At 48.2% G+C, this 20,237-nt stretch overlaps 1 protein-coding gene across 1 annotated transcript in view; it reads left to right on the forward strand.

Moving 5' to 3' along the window:
* The window catches only part of LOC104299677 (ubiquitin-conjugating enzyme E2 E1), a 34,314-nt gene extending 16,552 nt beyond the window's left edge, over positions 1-17,762 (forward strand). The window contains exons 3-5 of the mRNA XM_054161289.1: positions 9,611-9,743; positions 15,095-15,242; positions 17,198-17,762. Coding sequence (XP_054017264.1) covers positions 9,611-9,743; positions 15,095-15,242; positions 17,198-17,295 — 379 coding nt within the window. The 3' untranslated portion in view covers positions 17,296-17,762. The remainder of the gene's footprint in view (positions 1-9,610; positions 9,744-15,094; positions 15,243-17,197) is intronic.
* Positions 17,763-20,237: the final 2,475 nt, after the last annotated feature.

Raw genomic sequence — 20,237 nt, forward strand, 5'->3', positions numbered from 1 at the left:
AGCACAAGGGGCAGTGGGGGAAGCTGAGGCAGAGGACGTTCCATGGAAACAGAAGGAAGAATATTTTCCCTGTGAGGATGACAGAACAGTGGAACAGGCTGCCCAGGGGGGCTGTGGAGTCTCCCTCTCTGGAGGTATTCAAGACCCAGCTGAATGTGTTCCTGTGTGCTCTGCTGTAGGTGCTCCTGCTCTGGCAGGAGGGTTGGACTGGATGAGCTTTCCAGGTCCCTTCCAGCCCCTGACATTCTGAGATTCTGTGATTAATAATATTTTTTCTCTTTTATAGTCTTTTAATACAGGACTGTCTAATGTGATGCTGGGCAACCACTCCCAGAGTATGTTTGCTGTACCAAAGATTGAACGTTACAGAAACAGAGGGGTTTACACCTTGCACCTCTGTGCTGACTTCCAAACCCCTGCTGGAACAGAAAGAGGCCCCAGGCAAACAGTGCATTTGTGGAAGTGCCTGGCTTTGCTTCCCACTTGTAAATTACACATCTGTGCCATAAATTCTGCATTTGGAAATGAGGTCTGATGATGTGAAGGCATTTCTGCCCGCCTGTTGTCAGCTAATAGTCCGCTCCACGAACGGCAGGAAGGAAGCTGATGTAAAAATAACACCAGGTTAAGCTGGCAGAGGACAGTGTCTGCCACCGCAACTTCTTGTCCTCTTAAACACGCTGTTGGCTTTTGTTAGGTGAGTCAGGATCTCTTCTGCTCTTCCCCATTTTGTTCTCTTGTTTCTCGTGCAGGGCATTATTTAATGGGAGGCATAAGGTCCGGTAGAAGCCAGCACACTGAAATGTGTTTGGGTTTTGATTGTGGCATCAGGCTGTGACTGTGAGGAGAACAGGAAACCAGATGTGCACACAAGAAAAATCATTTCATTGACTAATTAGTTTGGCATTTTCTGTGTTTGGGTACCCTGCCCTGGAAGCCACAGACCTGCAGAAACAGCCTCTCTGCACTCACGCTGGAAATACTCCTCCAGGGAGCAAACTTCCCCTGGTTTCACCTAGGAAGGGCTAGGGAGAAGCTGCTGCAAAGGGAGATGGAAGCCCTTGAGAGCTGAGCAGCCTGGATTTATTTTCAGGTTTGGAACCAGTGCTAAATAGATTAATGTCTCACAAAGCTTTTTTATGAGGACTTGATCCTAAATTGAAGTGATTATTGTTAAACTAAATAGAGCTGCAGCACACTCCTGAGAATATTTTAGGTCTCCTTCTGACCTCCCTGTTAACTGATACTTTGTTTTAAATCTTTGAGCCTGGTTTAAAAATCAAGACTCTCCAGTGAGATAATTCAAGAGACTTAGCCTTTTCACCAGCCAGTTTAGCAGAAACTTCACAACAGTATTTTGCAGAGCCTGAAATATTTCAGGGGAGGGTCCTCAATGTGCCAGTACTCCTGGGCATGTATCTATCTGTTGTAACTGAGCAGAGTGAAATCTTGGCAATGACAAGGCTCTTGGTTGTTGTGTCATCTTACTGCCAAGTAGACACGCTGGAGGGAAGGGATCCATCCAGAGGGACCTGGACAGGCTGCAGAGCTGGGCCCATGGCAACCTCAGGAGGTTCAACAAGACCAAGTGCAAGGTCCTGCAGCTGGGACAGGGCAATCCCAAGCACAAATATCGTCTGGGCAGGGACTGGCTTGAGAGCAGCCCTGAAGAAAAGAACTTGGGGTGCTGGTGGATGAGAAGCTCAACATGAGCCAGCAGGGAGCACTTGCAGCCCAGAGACCCAGCCAGAGCCTGGGCTGCATCAAGAGAAATGTGGCCAGCAGGGCATGGGAGGTGATTCTCCCCCTCTGCTCCACTCTGCTGAGACCACACCTGGAGCACTGCATCCAGTTCTGGAGCTTCTGTTACAGGAAGGATCTGGAGGTGCTGGAAGGTGTCCAGAGAAGGGCCACAAGGATGAGCAGAGGGCTGGAGCTGCTCTGCTATGAGGACAGACTGAGAGATTTGGGGCTGTTCCGTCTGGAGATGAGAAGGCTCTGAGGAGACCTAATTGCAGTGTGAGGTGTCCCTGGCCATGGCAGCAGGGTTTGGAACTGGATGCTCCTCGGGGTCCCTTCCAACCCTAACAATTTTATGATTCTAAGTAGTCTTTATGTAATACAAACTGCAAAACCTCATCAGGTTTTGGGTGTTTTTCTTTTTTCTTCCTACAAAGAAATCCTCCTGCAACAGTTTCTCTTGAAGTCTCATAAATCCCTGCCCAACACCTTATCAGCTCCATTATCAGAGCTATTTAGTTATTTAGTTCCTTTTTTGAAACTCCTAAGAATGTAATTCTCTGCACCATTTATCCTCCAGTCTGAGCTCTCTGCAATTGATGTGCAATTGTTCAAGCCTGCCCTCCCCAGTTTTGCATTAGTCTGATGCTTAAGGGAAAAGCTTTCCCAGGTGCTAAACAGACGTTTTGTGTGTGCTCTTCTCTGTTAGATGTGTGATAGGATTTGTAAGCTACTTACCCTGGTGCAATAATATTGTGACTGCCATTTTAAATTTAAGACAGAAAATGCAGCACCTCCAATGAGTAACAAGAAAAACAATATTTACTGCTGCCTGCTTGGAAACTCTGCCCCTGCATATGCGTTAGAAGGAGGATTAAGTTCTGTTTGCACTAGTCTATTCTGTGGCCTGCTGTAGCAATAGAATGTTCCATCTTTTCTCACCTCTCCTTTCCTTCCTTTGCCCCCCTCTTATGTTTTAATGAAAGCCAGCTGCAACTTTTTCCCTTGCTGTCATTTCCCTGTGTCTCTCATTGAGCTCAGGCATTTCACCTATGTCCAATCCACCATGTTTAGCTTAACACAGAGGAGCAGCCTGGCTGTGTTATAATGACAGCAGGGAAAAACCATCACTGATTCACATAGTCACATCAGAATTTATGATGTTACCTTTAACTGATGCCCAGGAGGGGGGTTGTGTTCCAGGTTTTTCCCCTTCCCTCATTGTCTTTTTCTTCTTTTCCTTCCCTTTAATTTCCATTCTTTGACAAAAATTTGGAAGCAAAAGAAATTATGTGCAGGCTACTTGGCAAAAAGTGTCAGTTAAATGATGGCTCAGGGTCCCCTTTGAACTGCTTCTCTCATCTGGTTTGGTCTCTTTCCATTAACTGTATAGTATTTTAATGCCTATTGAGAAACCTATGTAAGTTGTGTGTACCAGCATTGGATTGTGATGTAGCATGCTTGGTATAGTGGGGTCCTGCCTGTGAATGGGGTGTCTTGGTGCTAGAGTAATAATGATAGTAACAGTGATGATGATGATGATGATGATGATGATAAGAATAATGATAATCATAATTTATTTGGGTAGCTAAAGCATGAGCAGAAGGTGACAATGTAGTTCTAAAATGAGAGCTATGAATTAATACAGTGTTTTTGAAGTGACACAGTAGCCCAGGAATTAGCTACTTCCTTTGTTTGGTTGGTTTTAACTCTCTTCTTCAGTGTTCCCATTTTTAACACTGCTTGCTTAAGGATCATAGAATTGTCAGGGTTGGAAGGGACCTCAAGGATCATTCAGTTCCAACACCCCTGACGTGGGCAGGGACACCTCACACCACATCAGGTTGCTCACAGCCACATCCAGAGCCTTAAGAACCTCCAGGGATGAGGCTTCCACCACCTCCCTGGGCAACCTGTGCCAGTCTCTCACCACCCTCATGGGGAAGAACTTCTTCCTAACATCCAATCTCAAATCTCCCCATTTCTAGTTTTGCTCCATCCCCCCCCAGTCCTATCACTCCCTGACACTAAAAAGTCCCTCCCCAGCTTTCCTGTAGCCCCCTTCAGATGCTGGAAGATATGCCTCTTTGGTATTGCAGGGTATGAACCTAGTGTCCATAGCATTGACTAAGTTGTAATTAATTCATCATTACCATGACCTGCTGTTGTGTGCTTTCCATACCTGAAAGAAGAGGAACTGAACTCTTTGCCAGGCTCTATTTTCAGACAGCACTAGGTAGTTTCCAGCTGTACTAGCAAGTTGACACAAACAGTGGGCTCTTTCTGAGTCATTCTCCTGGAAAGTACCAGCAGTGTGTTCCTAGGGATTTTCATGCATTAGGTCTGGGTGGTGAACATCAGACAGTCCTGCCTTCCCTCCAAGGCACAGACATACTCTGAGTGTTTTCCCCAGGGATGCCCTGCAGAGGAGAGAGCTGAGTTTGTGCACTGGAAATAGCAGTGTGTTCCCCTGTTGGGTGTGCCTGAGGTGGAGGTTGTGTCTGTCTGCTTTACCAGGAGAAAGCCACAGGCTGGCTTTTCTTGCAGCCTGTCCATCATTCAGCCTTTTCAATACATGAGAAGTGGGGGGGTCTTCTCCATGAAACCTCAGTCTCTGAGACACTCATATATTTACAGTTGCTCAGCACCCCTAAGGGCACCTGAGCATGCAGCTAATTTACCTGTTTGGGTTTCAAGCTGAGAAAGTGCATGGTGCCAGCAGAGGCAGGCAGGGCAAGATGAGGTTTCTCCAAAGCAGCACCAGGCTGGCTTGGTTGGTGCAGAGCTTTAAGCTTGGACACACCTGTGCTGAGATTTCTCTCTGCCTTGCATTTCTGAGGAGGATTCAAACTGCTGTTTCTAGACTTGGAAAGTTAAACAGTCCTGGATCAAAAACTAATTGGCACTAGGCACTTTCCTAAGGGTGTTACTGTCATAGTACCTGGCCAGAGGATAGGCCAGCAGCAAGTTGGGAACTACCAGCAACAGTAGTTACAGTGAGTGCAGTACTTCTTAAGTCAGAGAGTTGTGGTCAATGGGATGGAGTCTAGTTGGAGGCCTGTGTCTAGCATAGTCCCTCAGGGGTCAGTCCTGGGCCCAGTTCTATTCAATATATTCATCAATGACCTGGATGAGGGCACAGAGAGCACTGGCAGCAAGTTTGCTGAGGACACCAAACTGGAGGGGTGGCTGACACAGGAGGGTTGTGCTGCCATTCAGGGAGACTTAGCCTGAGAGTTGGGCTGGGATTAATGGAATTAAATTCACCAAGGGCAAGGGGAGATTCTTGCACCTGGGAAAGAACAACCCCATGGAGCAGGATAGGTTGGGGACTGAGCTGTTGGAGAGCAGTGAAGGAGAAAAGGACCTGGGGGTCCTGGTGGATGTGAGGTTGACCATGAGCCAGCAATGTGCTCTGGTGGCCAAGAAAGCCAATGGTATCCTGGGGTGGATTAGAAGGGCTGTGGTTAATAAGTCCAGAGGGGTTCTCCTCCCCCTCTACTCTGCCCTGTTGGGGCCACATCTGGAGTATTGTGTCCAGTTCTGGGCCCCTCAGTTCAGGAAGGACCTCAGGGAACTGCTTGAAAGAGTCCAGCACAGAGTCACAGAGATGATTAAGAGAGTGGAACATTTTCCTTATGAGGAGAGCCTGAGGGAGCTGAGGACTTGGAGAGGAGCAGCCTGAGGGTGACCTCATTCATGTTGATAAAGATGTGCAGGGTGAGTGCCCAGAGGCTGGAGCCAGGCTCTGTTGGGGGATGCCCAATGCCAGCACAAGGGGCAGTGGGGGAATCTGAGGCAGAGGAAGTTCCATGGGAACAGGAGGAAGAATATTTTCCCTGTGAGAGTGACACAGCCCTGGCACAGGCTGCCCAGGGGGGCTGTGGAGTCTCTTTCTCTGGAGATATTCAAAACCCACCTGGATGTGTTCCTGTGTGATCTGCTGTAGGTGCTCCTGCTCTGGCAGGGGGGTTGGACTGGATGAGCTTTCCAGGTCCCTTCCAGCCCCTGACATTCTGTGATTCTGTGATCTTCACTGAGCCTGTCACTGTTTTTCCAGGGAAGAGAGGTCTCATCTCCGCTGCTGTGTGACACATGCTGCTTGGCACAATAATGATGCATTGGGATTGTTTCAGTTTTCTTTCCAATGTCACCTTCCTCTCTGCATTGCTGATCTTTGTCTCATTCCTATGGAAGTGAAGAGATTCTGAGCTGCTGAGTTCGATACAGAAAGTTGTTGCTCTCATACTCTTGACTTGCAGCAGAAACCATTTCTCTTTAATTGGTTTAAATTGTCTTCTCTCATGCTGGACAGCTTCAAAATGCTGCATGAGTAGATTTGGACACTCAATTTGAGCAGTGGTGACACATCATCAAGGTGGCAGCTGTGCCTTTGAGCTCTGTAGTTGTGCATCAGTGAATTTCTTTTTGAAACAGATAATTGGGGGGATTTAAAACAAAGAATGTAATCTTTAACCTTTGACAGCTTTTATGTCTCCACCAAAAGTTAATGCCACTGCACTCTTGCTGTGGTCCAGTATTGTCACTTTCCTATTAAGCATTAGGTCTTCTTAAGCTGCTTGATGCTACCTAATCCTAATTTGAATCTGAGCACTATAGCACTCTGCAGCTGACTTGCCTTTTCCTCTTTCAGACTTTCCTTGATAAGAAATCAATGTTAATGTGTAAAATCTGAACATCTACAGCTCTTCCACTCTGTTAATTGAATTATGAAAAGCTTAAAAGGAAAGCTTAATACATCACTGGTAGAGCCCGCTGATGCTGCACAGAGATGCTGCCCTTCCAGTGCAAGGGTCTAGCAGCAGATTACTTGCATGCAGGACAGCTCTAACTGGAAGCCTAACAGGATGCTAGAGATTTCTAGCACTGTTAGGGCTTTGTCCTCTTTTTTCCCCCTTTTGTTTGTTGTTGTTCAAGTCTGTGGGATTTTTATTGACAGTCCTATGGGCTGAAGATGGAAATCAGATGCAGAATGTTGAAGCATTCCTTGCTGGTCCAGAGCAGGCTGATCGCACATCACGGTCCCTGGGTGCTGAAGCGCTCCCAGCTGGCAGTGCTCCTGATCTAAGTTCTGGCAGTCAGTCGGTGCTAACCAAGCCCGTGCCTGCTCCCTTCAGTACCTCCAGCTTCCCGGGAGGCGGAGCGCAGGGCGAGCTGCAGTCCCGACAGTCTGCAGGTTGCTAACACATTCACAGAGAGGTCATTCCTTGGCGTGGTGGCTGAGGTGCCCCCGGGAGTCCTTTTCAGTAGGTTTGCACAGTTAGCTTGGTGTCTTTCAAGAGGTGGAGCTCCTGTCAAGATACAGAGCTCTTGGAGCCTAGTGCACAAGTTTTATCTGGGGAGTGCTGAGTGCCCAAGTACACAGACCTGCACAGCACAGGAAAAGTCATGAAGGTGGAGTGGGATCCCAGCAGTGTTCAGGGTGGAATAGCTTTTGCTTTAGTACCAAGCTTGAGCTGTGTGGGCTTTTGTTCTGAGGAGAGAAATCCTTCCCTGGTGGCTGGTGCATCACTTTGCATAGAACCTGTAACCCTTTACTGTGCTCTTAAATGCATTCCTTGACCTGGAAGCATGCTTTTAGTTGTAGCTTTACTGTTGTTGAACTATTTAGTAGCAACATATCGTGAACCTTTACTTTCACCTGAAAATAGAGTATTAGGGTTGTTAACAGAATTAACTCCCTTTCTCTCCCCTGATTGCCCTGCTGTCCAGGACAGGTTACCGGTGCTTGAGAGAGCAGGAGCAGAAGCCTGTCTCTGGTCCGTGCTGGTACATTGAGAATTTGTTCTATTAGTTGTATTTCTGTTTGTAACACAGTTACCAGTACCTGGCAGTTACTGTGGTGCCCTATGCACTAATCAATGCATATTGTGGTGTGTATCTTGAACTTACTGGCTTCTCTTCCCTCTCATGCAAAACTCCTCTACAGCTGTTGTAATATAGAATCATAGAATTGTTTTGCTTGGAAAAGACCTCTAAGACCTTTTGTGTCCTCCTGTCTTACTAGCCATGTTAAAAGAAAGGAAAAAGAAGGGCAAGACTTATTTTCATTGTATTGGGGATCTTAAAATCTGGCCCTTAGAGAACAAGAGAAGACACTTCCAAAGTCATAGCACATCCAGGATGGAAAAAGCTGTGTCAGCACTTCCCAGTATGCAAAGGGAGTTTTCAGCTCAAGTATCTTTCAGATAAAATACTACCATAGCAGCACAGGGAGAAAGAGGTAGCAACAGAGTCCTAAATCATTAATGGCTTTGTAGGTTGAGCTGTACTTACAAATGCTCAGTGACATATGGCACACTATAGAACACAAGTGTCTGAGGGAGGATCACAGTGAAAGTGATTTTCAACAAGCAGGCATTGGTGTTCTGAACACCTTTAATGTGAGCTGCTGGCAGCTTAGGGAGAATCTAGAATTAGACAAAGCTGATTTGAGAGAGTGCTGGTTTAATTGGCACAGTGATTGCAATTCTCCTTACAAAGGCAGTTCCACAGTACAGTGTCAATGGGATGAGTTCAGTGGGGCCTTCTTGGAGAAATCACTGTAAGTCAGGGCAATCCAGACACTGATACAGGCTGGGCACTGATACTGGCTTGAGAGCAGCCCTGAAGAAAAAAGACTTGGGGTGCTGGTGGATGAGCAGCTCAATAGGAGCCAGCAGTGTGCATTTGCAGCCCAGAGAGCCAACCAGAGCCTGGGCTGCAGCAAGGGAAGCAGAGCCAGCAGGGCCAGGGAGGGCCAGCTCCCCCTCTGCTCCACTCTGCTGAGACCACACCTGGAGCACTATGTCCAGTTGTGGAGCCTCTGTTACAGGAAGGATCTGGAGGTGCTGGAAGGTGTCCAGAGAAGGGCCATGAGGATGAGCAGAGGGCTGGAGCTGCTCTGCTATAGAGACAGACTGAGAGAGTTGGGGCTGTTTAGTCTGGAGAGGATGAACGCTCTGAGGAGACCTAATTGTGGCCTTCCAGTATCTGAAGGGGGCTACAAGAAAGCTGGGGAGGGACTTTTTAGGGTGTCAGGGAGTGATAGAACTGGGGGGAATGGACTAGATCCAGATTGGATGTTAGGAAGAAGTTCTTCCCCATTAGGGTGGTGAGACACTGGCACAGGTTGCCCAGGGAGGTGGTGGAAGCCTCATCCCTGGAGGTGTTTGCAGCCAGGCTGGATGTGGCTGTGAGCAACCTGCTGTAGTGTGAGGTGTCCCTGCCCATGGCAGGGGGGTTGGAACTGGCTGATCCTTGAGGTCCCTTCCAACCCTGACAATTCTGTGATTCTATGAAAAGCATACAAACTTGTGACCTTTAAGAGTATAATCATGTATTGGGTTTCTTTCAGTGTACAACCAGCCTTGGGTTAGCAGGAATACAGGAACACTGAAATTGGGAAGAGCACAGAAGATTCACCAAATCAACACAAGTCCTTAGTTTTTGTTTAGTATGATCTTCGATGGGGTGCAGTCTCACTAGGGCTGAACTGAAAGAGCTCTTTCTGAAACACAGTGGGAAATTGTTCTTTGAAACTTAGCTTTTCTGTTGTGTTGAGATTGTGCAGCATGTTTAATAGTAGTTCTGGGCACTGCTGCTCTTAAAATGTCCCAAGGGAGAGGGTGAAATACCTGACCTCACCTCTAGTTTTTCAGCTTTGCTCAGCAGTCTGACACACCGGCAAGTCCAGGTAAGAGATTGTGAAAGCCTTTGGTCTGTTTTTAATCCCTCTTTTCAGGTGGCATCTGAAGTATAACACTGGAAACTTTCTTCCTTGTCATGCTTGAAGAGTGTGAGAGTGTGTTGTTTTTTCTTGACTTGTGGCAGTCTTCCTAACCAGTTGGGATTTGTTGTTGTCTCTTAGCGCTGGCCCCAAAGGCGACAACATCTACGAATGGAGATCGACCATTCTAGGACCTCCGGGTTCTGTCTATGAGGGAGGTGTTTTCTTCCTTGACATCACATTTACACCAGAGTACCCTTTCAAGCCTCCAAAGGTAAGAGATCTCTAGCTGACCACCTTAAGTCATGAACACTCCAAACAGTGGAGTAGTAAGCAGTGTCTGTGGAGTGCAGCCCATTTCAAAGCCACTCTCTTCAAGACCCAGCTTAAGCTCATTTCAGACATTGCATTGTTAATTAGCTGATGTTAACAGCTTTTATAAGTCCTCTTGATTGCTATTTTAGAGGTTTTCTTTTTCTTCCCTTCTTCAGTTTGTAAGAAGTCCTGAGCAGTTAGTGCATGCATTGGGACAGGACTGACTTGGGGAGAAGAGAAAGGATACAAGTACTTGTTTCTCAAAGCACTCAGTTACCACAAGCATAAGTTAGGTCTGGTTTGGCCGTGGTGTTCCAATGCTACAAGGCAAATCAGTACAAGTGAGTGTTACCTTGTGGTTCACATCCAGAGGAAGAGTGCTGGGTTCCAGGGAGAGATGATTACACACACACCTCATGTTTGCCCTCTAGCATGCATGTGCATGTTTAGCTTTCCTCTTTACAGCCATTGCCCTGGTGAGATAAACACCGATGTCAGCTCCACCTCCAGGCTTTGGGCTAGTCTGCAGTAGAAAGAACTTTGCCATAGTTTGGTCTGTCAGTGGAGACGATGCTAATTGGTCATACCAGACAAATTAGCACAAACTTCCCAAATTAAGAGAACTGCTTGACTGTCCTTGCTAGCATAACAGGACCTTAAATTCTACCCGAATCACAAGCAGTGTGGCGTGCCTTGGGACAGCTCTAGTGATTTCCAGCTGACAGGTGTCCATCCCTCTTCAGAGGTTCTTCTGACAGCACAGATAGTTCTCTGGTGTTAGTTTAATTCAGTCCAGAATGGTTTTTCATTATTTTAGTTCAGTTAGTTTGCACTGGGTAACTCCCTTGTTCAACCAACTGTATGGCAATTAGGAGTGCAGTAAGCATTGAAAGAGGGAGTTTGCACCTCCCCGGGCGTGCTTCGCTGCATGTTTGCTTTCTGTGCTACACCAGAAGCATTCAGCATTGTAGGCTTCCCCAGCTTGCTGCCTTACAAGACCACGTTGGAACTCCTCAGTGCTATTGAGACAGCCCTATATGCCAAGTGCCCTGATGCATTGTTCCAGCTGAGCCCTGCTTTCTGCTCTGCACTTCTGACAGGGATCTCTTTGCCTTTATCTTTGGGCTTAAATCCTCACACAGATGGAAAGAACAGTGGGATTAAAAAGAAGAAAGAAAAGGCACCACTTAGTGAGGCCTCAAAAACTAGTTTAGTGGAGATTCACTTGTAGCAGAGTGGTATTAAATGGAGCCTTTCATCTAGCAGAGTCTGTGTTGGTTTACAAACCAACAGATGTGTATGGGAACAAAATGCATCTGCCTTCAGTTACATTGGGATGGGGTACAGGAGAAGGCAGCTCTAACAGAACATACTTGTGCTACCTGGATACTCCAGGTGTAAATGAGTAACCTCTGCTGTAGCAGCTTCTGTGTTAAGGCCTACACTAGTGTTAGTCAATAATTGTCATATTGCTCCTGCTTCATTTGCCCAACTGCTTGCCATGACTGATGAATGTTGTTTGTGGCTCATCCAGAAGTGGTAGGACTAATGTAATTACCATAGCCTTCCACCTGTGTTTGTCTTTTAGGGCAAGAAATAAAGCAGCAGCTAATGGAAACCAAATGCACTCTATCACTTTGATAAGCACCAGTAGAGCAATGGAGTGGTTGAGAGTCATTTCAAAAGCCAAGGCTTTTGAAGGAAAATGTTAAGCTCTCTAGAGTGAAAGGACTAGTTCCCCTTGAGTCTCCCTTGGTAAGCCTTGCAAGTCCAGAGAAAGAAAACTACTTCTTCTTTGAGTCCTCAGTAATTCTTATGAGGACAGTCCCTGCTGTGGGCAGCCCTGTGGCAAGCTGTCTATAGCAGAGCACATTTCACAACTTGAAAATGAAATATCTTTAAAGGATTTACATTCTCCAATAAATAAATGGAGGTGGAACTGGCCATCCTGATGGGCTCCCAAGGCCTCGGGAATATGTGTGAGAGAAGGTGCTGAGGCACAGCCACAAATGCTCCGTAGCTGATGGTCATCCTAGAGATGTGTGATGAAGGAGATACAGGTGCAGCCTTTGAGGACTGGGGCTAGCTCCAGGCAAGGGTCTGATTCAGAATGTTGGAGCAAACTTCTGAGAGGGGAAATTAAAGGTCTTAAAAATTGAGTTGGAAATATATTGCACAGTACAAGGAACTTCAGTGGGAGAAGTCTAATACAGGGATAGATATCCTCTCTCCTGTCCTAAATAACGTGTTTAGGACATGGAGTCATATATTGAGCAGTCCTTAACCTGTTCTCTGCTTTTGTTTTCTCATTTTGTGTGGTATCCTGGGTTTGCCTTTCTTCCAGGCAGTCAGGCAGTTGGCTGGGAAAGCCTGGATTCAGGCTGCTCCAATAAACAAGTGTCATTAGAATTCCGAGTTCAGTACTTAGTGCTCAGGATGATTGCTATTCATGTGTACTGCTGCAATGGACATTTCCCCAAGAGCTCCATTATGTTTGGGTTACATTTAGTTTATTAAGGTGGAAACAGTAACTGGTGTGTGCTTTGATAATTTGTGTTAATAACCTCTAGCCACTTCCTTCCTGCTCCTGCCATTCTGCTGCCTGTGTGAATTAACCTCCGATACCGCTTCAGGGTGAGGCTGAGAGTGGCTTCTTTTATGGCTTTTCAAAAGCTTGGCCTAACTCTGTGTAGTTACTGCATCAGGAAAATCTCAGCTGGGGCAGTTCCAAAGGACTGATCAGTTACTTTATGTTTTTCTGCTGTTATGATCTTGGGTTTGGTCTGAATCTGCTAGACTTGTGTGATTATATATATATGTATGTATGTATTTTATCTCTTTGAAGTATGCCATGAACATGCACTTCAGATATTTTAGTTTGCTTTTAGATGGGCCTCCAGATCTCCCTCCTCTCCCAGCTTCACTTGGGTTTCCTGCAGTGTGGCACTGTCAATGGCACACAGCTGGACTAGTGTTGTCTAACACCATCCCAGTTCTGATTTGATGCTTAAGTGAAAGCAAACTTAGATTGTTTTGCATAGTGCTTTGGCTAGGTAGAGCTCCTCTAACAGGACAGAAACTGCTTTTGGTGCCATGTATATGACCCTTAAGAATCACATAGTAAGGTTCCTTAAGAAGCCAGGCTGTTCTCCAAATGCATGGAGGGAGTCATCTTCTTTCTTGCCCCTTCTTCATTAATAGTAATTAAGACTCCTTTTTCTTAAAGGCAATCAGGCTTCATGCTGTGTTGCCAGTTATTAGTCTACTGGACTGAGAGATCACTTACCAAGTGTGCAGGTTTTGTGCTCAGAATCCACATTAACAACTTTCTGTCTTTATAAACTGGAACTGTTGACCTCTCTGTTAATTTGGCCTTTATTGTATCAACTTGGAAAAACTCCATGCTTCCCCTTCTGGAAGTGTTTCATCTGTTAAAATTATTACCTCACCTACATTTAGAAGCTTCTTGGAAGGAGACCAAAGCTGCAGGTCAAGCAGAGAAATACTGAGCAAGGAGTGGGGCTGGGCTGAGGGCCGCTCATGAGCCGAAGGCAGGGCCATTGCCAGCAGCTCCACAAACTTCTGTTTTGCCCTGAACAGTATGGGCTGGGGCAGGTGCCACAGAGTCAGAGCTGCCCTTTGCACAGGCTGATGTAGATGGATTTGCACATGACTGCAGGGTGGCGTTCCTGCTTTTCCTCTGAGGATTAGATCTGGGAGACAAAGGTCGTTTTGGTTTCTTCCCTGCTATGCATCTAAGGCTCCCTAGGTATAAGGCAGCAGAGGTTCCTGGCTTTGGAGTTGATGGCTTGCTGCAGGAGGTATAGCAGGTCCACTCTCTGGAAGAAATTTTGTTATTCCAGCCCATAGAACATGACAAAGTGTAAGGATCTGGGGCTTGGTTTGTTTCCTGTTTTAATCTAAAATCCAAGCAGTTTGCAAAGCAGAAAGTCTCCTGAAGCGTGCAGTGTGGGTGTCTCCTGTGTGACAAGTAGCTGCCTTTGAGGCTCCAAAAATAGCCTGTGCTATCAGGAGCGTGCTGGGGAGCACAGCATGGGGGCAGTGCATGCTGACGCTCCAGGCACTGGGGGGTTGTAGTTGTCACTCCACCTCAAGCCTACGAGCAGGGAGGGTCACAGGCAAAATTTCTGCCTCAGAAAGACTGTAGAAAAAACCCCTGATGTTTGAGTGGCAAGTTTTGTGTGGGCTGACCTCACCTCGAGAGAAAGCACTGTTGCATTCTTGTCATCTGGCATGCTTACCGCTCTGCAAATGCCCTGTGACCTACAAAACAAGACAGTAACGCTTGTGGGTAGCTGACAAATTCGGATGATTTTAGGGCATGAACCCACCAACCTTTTTTCATGCAGGTAATCCTAATCGATGCAAGGTAAAGCCTTGCTGCAGGTGACATTGTACTCTCCTGGAAAAGACTCGTTGGTGCTTTTGTTCCCCTTGGGGATAACTTCCGTGGCGAGCTGCCCAGCTCGTTCACACCTCCCCCACTTGAAAATGCCTCCCCTGATTGATGAGCTCCTAGGCGTGATGGGAGCCATGGTTCCAAATGCCTTGTGGCCTGTCTGAGGAATGTTGCAAGTCCTTGGGAGCCCAGTAGGAGAAACCCGCTAGTGTTAAAGCCCCGGGCCCCTTTTCCGCTCTGAGCGAAAGAAGACCAAAGGCAATAGAAGCAGTTAAAACCCCGACTGTAGAAGCCCCCTGCCTGGGTTTCCCAGTGACCATCAGCCGCTGGGAGGTTGGCTGTTGTTTGCAGGCTGTGGTGACTGTGCTGCCACTCGCGGGTCCCTGCTGGGGCCGCAGTGAGCCACCTCGGGCTCACCTCTGCCCGACGTTTGGGCTCCCTTCGGAAGGGGAGCCTGCGCCCATCGCCTGCCCAGCTGTACTCGCCGGACTGGCAGTGGTCCTGCTGGCCATGCGCTATTATTTCTTGTTCCCAACCTGACTCTCCTCGGTTTGCCGCTGCCCAGGAACGGCCGCGTGGCTTAGTGCAGGGCGGCTGCGCCCGGCCGAGGTGGGGCTGTCAGACCCCCCCCCGCCCCAGGGCAGCCAGGCGTAGCCCGGCGCGGCCGCAGCGGGCGGGTGTGCTCCCGCCAGCGGCCGCCAGGGGGCGGCGGCGGCGCGGCCCCGGAGAGGGAGCTGGCCTCGGGGCCCTGCTCTGCGCCCCGGCCTGCGGCCCTGGCGTGCGCTGCTGCGCGGGCCGCGGCGGCTCTCCTCCCTGCGCCTCCGCAGCCTGGCATTGTCCCTCCGTGCGGGAGGAGCCTCAGCACACCGGCCGCGGTCTGTGTCTTTCAGGTGACATTTCGGACAAGAATCTACCACTGTAATATTAACAGCCAAGGCGTCATCTGCCTGGACATTTTAAAAGACAACTGGAGTCCAGCATTAACCATTTCTAAAGTCCTCCTCTCCATCTGCTCCCTCCTCACAGACTGCAACCCAGGTAAGGCCCCCGTGCAGCCACACAGGCCGCTTGCCACCTTGCACCCTACCCAGCACCCAAATCACTTGGCTCTCGTTGCATCCTGTTGGCTTCAGCCAGCGTGGCTCTGGGCTCCGCTGCAGCTCTGGGCTCCGGCTCTGGGCTCCGCTGCAGCTCTGTGCTCCGGCTCTGGGCTCCGCTGCAGCTCTGTGCTCCGGCTCTGGGCTCCGCTGCAGCTCTGGGCTCCGGCTCTGGGCTCCGCTGCAGCTCTGGGCTCCGGCTCTGGGCTCCGCTGCAGCTCTGTGCTCCGGCTCTGGGCTCCGCTGCAGCTCTGTGCTCCGGCTCTGGGCTCCGCTGCAGCTCTGGGCTCCGGCTCTGGGCTCCGCTGCAGCTCTGGGCTCCGGCTCTGGGCTCCGCTGCAGCTCTGGGCTCCGGCTCTGGGCTCCGCTGCAGCTCTGGGCTCCGGCTCTGGGCTCCGCTGCAGCTCTGGGCTCCAGCTCTGGGCTCCGCTGCAGCTCTGGGCTCTGCTGCAGCTCTGGGCTCTGCTGCAGCTCTGGGCTCCAGCTCTGTGCTCCGGCTCTGGGCTCCGGCTCTGGGCTCCAGCGCAGCTGTGGGCTCCATCCAGCACGTTTCCACGTCTGGGTCAGCCAGAGAGGGGCTGGAGGTAATAAACCCTTACCTGCCTGCTGCTCACTGCTACTCAAGCTGGCCTGCGAGGAAAGCTGCAGTCCTGCTCCTGTACATGAAAAGTCCTTCCCTTTCCAAACCAGCTCTGGTGTTGGGGAAAGGTTAAACACTCCCCACTGGTCTGTAGGGCTGTAGTAATTCATTAACAGGGATAGAAGAGCCACAAACACAGTTCTGAAAACAAGGGGATTAGCCTTTCACTTCCCACCATCCAGTTAAATCCAGTGACCAGCTATGCTGTAAGTAGTCCTTGCTGCTTCCCTAACCCATCTGTCATCCACACCAGCTACGAGGCACATGTCTCGGTTTCCAAAGTGAGTTTTACAGGTTGCATTTCTTGGAGAGAAATTCCAGATTTCACAATGCATTATGCATAATAAAATGAAACCAAACCTGCTGCAAAAATAAAACCTCTCCTAGAGGTCTGGTCTTTCCTAGAAGGCAAGTTTGTATCAGGACACTCAGCGACATGTCCCAGGGGTAAAAAAAGAAACCTGACCTGCATTCATCAGTGAAAGTCCTCAGTAATGCAAATGTTGCCTTCCAAACTCCTGAACACTTTCATTGGCACTTTTCCTCTGCTAAGTAAGAGCTCGTGCATCACTGTAAATACACACAACTCACACAGAACATCAGTTCAGAAGGCTTTGTGGTGGCTTGGAATTACCCCCCAACTAAGCTGAGAGAATTACCCCCCAAAATAAAGTCTGCAGACAGCTCAGCTTGGGGTGGAAGCAAATGAAGCTCTCTTTACCAGCAAACTACACTCTAGAAACAGGAAATGCAGTGAATATGTACAAGATACACAACAGATGTACAACAGAGAGGTGTTCACCATTTAGAAACAGCACAGGAACTCCTCAGACCCCTCCTCAACAGATCCAGGAGGACCATTCACCTCCTCCCCCACTCCTTCCCTCCTTCCCCTTACCTCACACAGTAGTCACAACAGAGATCCCCTGGCAAGGCCTCAGGAGAGAGAGAGAGAGAGAAGTTGCAAGCAGAAGAGACAAGAAGAAAAGAGAGCAAGAGCTGTTTCTGCCTCTGCTCTCTATCCCCATCAGCAGTCCAGTGAATTCTGCAGACCTTGGCATTCTTTTCCTCTTGCATCCAGTGGTAATTTAGTTGCCTTTTCAGCCTGCATAGGCAGGGACTAGGCTGAAGCTCCCCCTTCAAACGGGAACAAGCTTGTTGCAGCGCACCGTGCCTGTGTATTAAGTTCACACTTGCAGCTGAAGTTTCCGCTGGGTACCCTGTCTGAAAAGGAGCGGTTTGTGTTTGTTTTGCAGCTGACCCCCTGGTTGGAAGCATTGCCACTCAGTACATGACTAACAGAGCAGAGCATGACAGAATGGCCAGACAGTGGACCAAGAGATACGCCACATAAACGCACTGGGGTTTGTCTCTTGTCGACCTCTTACGTTATTTGTCTGTGATGAAAAGAGCTGCTTATGATTTTGAAGGTGTGGGGGGAGGGAGGGTGTGCTGGTAAAGAGTTAGGGTATTTCTATAACAGATTTTATTCAGTCTTTTGTTTCCTCAGACTCTGTTGTTGTAACTTAAGGTATCTTGCTACAGTAGACAGCTAGGGTTGGGAGTAGCCTATTTTAAGACTGTAATTAGCTCAGCAACATTAGCTCACGTATAGAACCCAGAGGAATGTAAACTTCTTAGACTTCTTTGGTTTTTCACTTTGCTTGCAATATGTAAAAGATTAAAGCAGCTTCATTTTGTACAGGTGCAGATGTTGGCATTTATGTAAGAATCCCTTCAAGACTACACAGTTTGGGCTTTTTGTCTGGGGATAGAGTGGGGGGGTGGTATTTTATTGTCTGGTGGGTTCCTCTCTTCCCCCCCCCCCTTTTTCTTTTCCCTCCCCCTCTTTTTTTCCTTTTCTTTCTTTTTTCTTTCCTTTTTTGGGCTTTTTGTTTGTTTGGGGTTTTTGTTGTTGTAAAGGTGTCTGCATTGTTTTCCCCTGCGGAGGGCACACTGGTATTTAACAAAGACTGTCATCTCACGACCTGCGGTGGGGAGAGGTACAGATCCATGTGGCCTCCTGGATGAAATGAGAGGTGGTTAATGTATTGTTTTATAAGCCAATCTATCTATGTGCAAAGAATAAAGGGTTTTAATCAGGACTGATGGTAACCTGTAGTGAAATACCTTAAGCTGTTCAACTGTAAGGCGTGGAATAGGAGTTACTCAGTGGATTGGTTGTATGTTGTGGGCTACCTAAGTCTGCGTTTGTTACTGTGCTAATAAAGAGATGTTTAAAGAAAAGAGGAAGAGAAGATCACTGTTTAGAGTGCCTTGCTTTGTCCTTTTGCCAGAAGAGCATCTGCCAGTGTGCTGAGAGGGGTACAGAAAGGCTAAGGCCAAGGGAAACGTGCAGGTGAGTGTGCCGTCTGCTGGGGTTTGGGGGAGACGCTTCCAGACAAGCACACAGGGAACGGAGTGACAGCCTGAGACGTTTTCAGCTGCTGCCTGTGGCAGTGTGCTGCAGGCTGGCACAGTGCTGCAAAGTTTACCCTAGGTCCACATTTTAGCTGAAGTTTTTACAGCATTGGCTTTTTAGGGCTTGGCACGTGATTTGAAAGCACAACTGGAAGAGTGTGAAAGATCTGGAAGGGAACCAGACAGGAAGGAAAAGAAAGAAGAGAGTATCTTCATGGTTTGTGAGGTCTCTTCCCACCAGGAAGGGGTGAAGGAATCATGTCCCGGTAAGCTATCAACAGACACCTCAAGGGAGATGTAATCTGTGGATCCTTTCAAACTACCTGCAGAGATTATCTGCTACAGACACGGTGTTTACGCTGGGGAGTGGAGCAACAGGGCAGGCAGCTGCGGAGATGGCCTTTTGACCACTCCCTCCAGGGACAGGCTGGAAACGCAGCTTCAACTTCACACAGCAAGCACTTCACCTCGCAGCATTCTTCTGAGTGCTGTGTGGCCCTCTGGGCTCCCAGATTTGTTTTGGTACTGTGAAATCAATTCCATATGTGTTTCATTTACATACTTCTCTTCCTATCTATATATAGATACAATCTGACTTGATCCAATCGGATCTGTTCATTAAAGGCACCCTCTCTGTGCTGGGTGGTTGTGGGTAGCAGCGTGTCAGTCTCACCTGCTGGACTGCCTTCTTTTGGCACAACGTAGTGATTTGGCCTATGAGCTCTCTCAGCTGTGTGGCTCAGGCCAGGAAAGTTATTGGTACAGAGCAGCAGCACACCAGGAGTATCTCTGGGTTCCTCCTCTCCTTTACTGATCAAGGAGCTTAATCTCAGCAGAGTTTTTGTCTGCTGTGTGCCACCAGAAGATGGCAAATTAACTGCTGTAGCTGGCTGGGGGGAGGGAGGTGATTCAGGGTGACTGCTGTGCAGAGTTTGTTCAGCAGAGCAGAAGAGGAGCAGAGGAAGATGTTGCCATTACTTCTATTTTCTTTTATTTTTAATAGTAGCTCTTCTCCATTAACTTTGTGAAGAGAGTCTCTACCTTTGTAGTAGGCAGGTGATCCCTGGGACCTGGGACAGGTTTGGAGTCAGCAGAACAGTAAGAACAAAATACATGTTCTGCACTTCAGCTACACTGTACTCTACTTACTAACCCTATGTAAAATGGTACTGGAGTGAGTTTCATTTTCACTTGGTACCAGCCACTGTGCAGAGCAGGACAAGACATTCTCCATCACTAGGCACTACAACACTGTGCTGTTCAGGAAAGGTAATTGACTTGGGTGCTTTAAAAGCATCAGAATAAGCTTATGCAAGAGTGAGTGGTGCTTGGGTTTGGGAATGGCTAAAATGATCTAAATGTCTTGCTAATGAATTGAATTAATTTCAAGATAATTTACATAGCCTTTACACAACCTGCTCAGAAGAATGGCCCCAGGCATTCAGAAGAGCCCTTTTCCTCTTGCCTGCCTTGTAACACTGGCAAGTGCACCGTGTCCAGGGGACAGAGTGAGCACACAGAACAGAGTGGCTCTGGCAGCCCTCATCAGCCTTGGCAGTGGGGTCAGCACTGAGTTTGTAGGGTGCAGAACTGGACAGCATTCAATTGTTCAGCTCCATCTGCAGCCATTTCAACTTAGTTCTGACTTGTCAACCTGCACTGCCTTGGCTCAGGGGTCAGCGTCAGTGACGACATCTCGTTAGCAGAGGCCTTACCACTGACCCAAACCCAGTCCATCCTAGAAGAAGGGCACCCCAGAGGAGGAGTATAACCAATTCTTCAGTGAGAGGTTGCAGCAAGGAAGTGAACCACTGCTGCTCTGAAGTCACCTCCACTTGCCAAGCACACAGGCAGATGTGGAGCCTTCGGGATAGG

The sequence above is a fragment of the Dryobates pubescens genome, chromosome 4, assembly GCF_014839835.1.
Source record: "Dryobates pubescens isolate bDryPub1 chromosome 4, bDryPub1.pri, whole genome shotgun sequence".
Classification (NCBI taxonomy): domain Eukaryota; kingdom Metazoa; phylum Chordata; class Aves; order Piciformes; family Picidae; genus Dryobates; species Dryobates pubescens.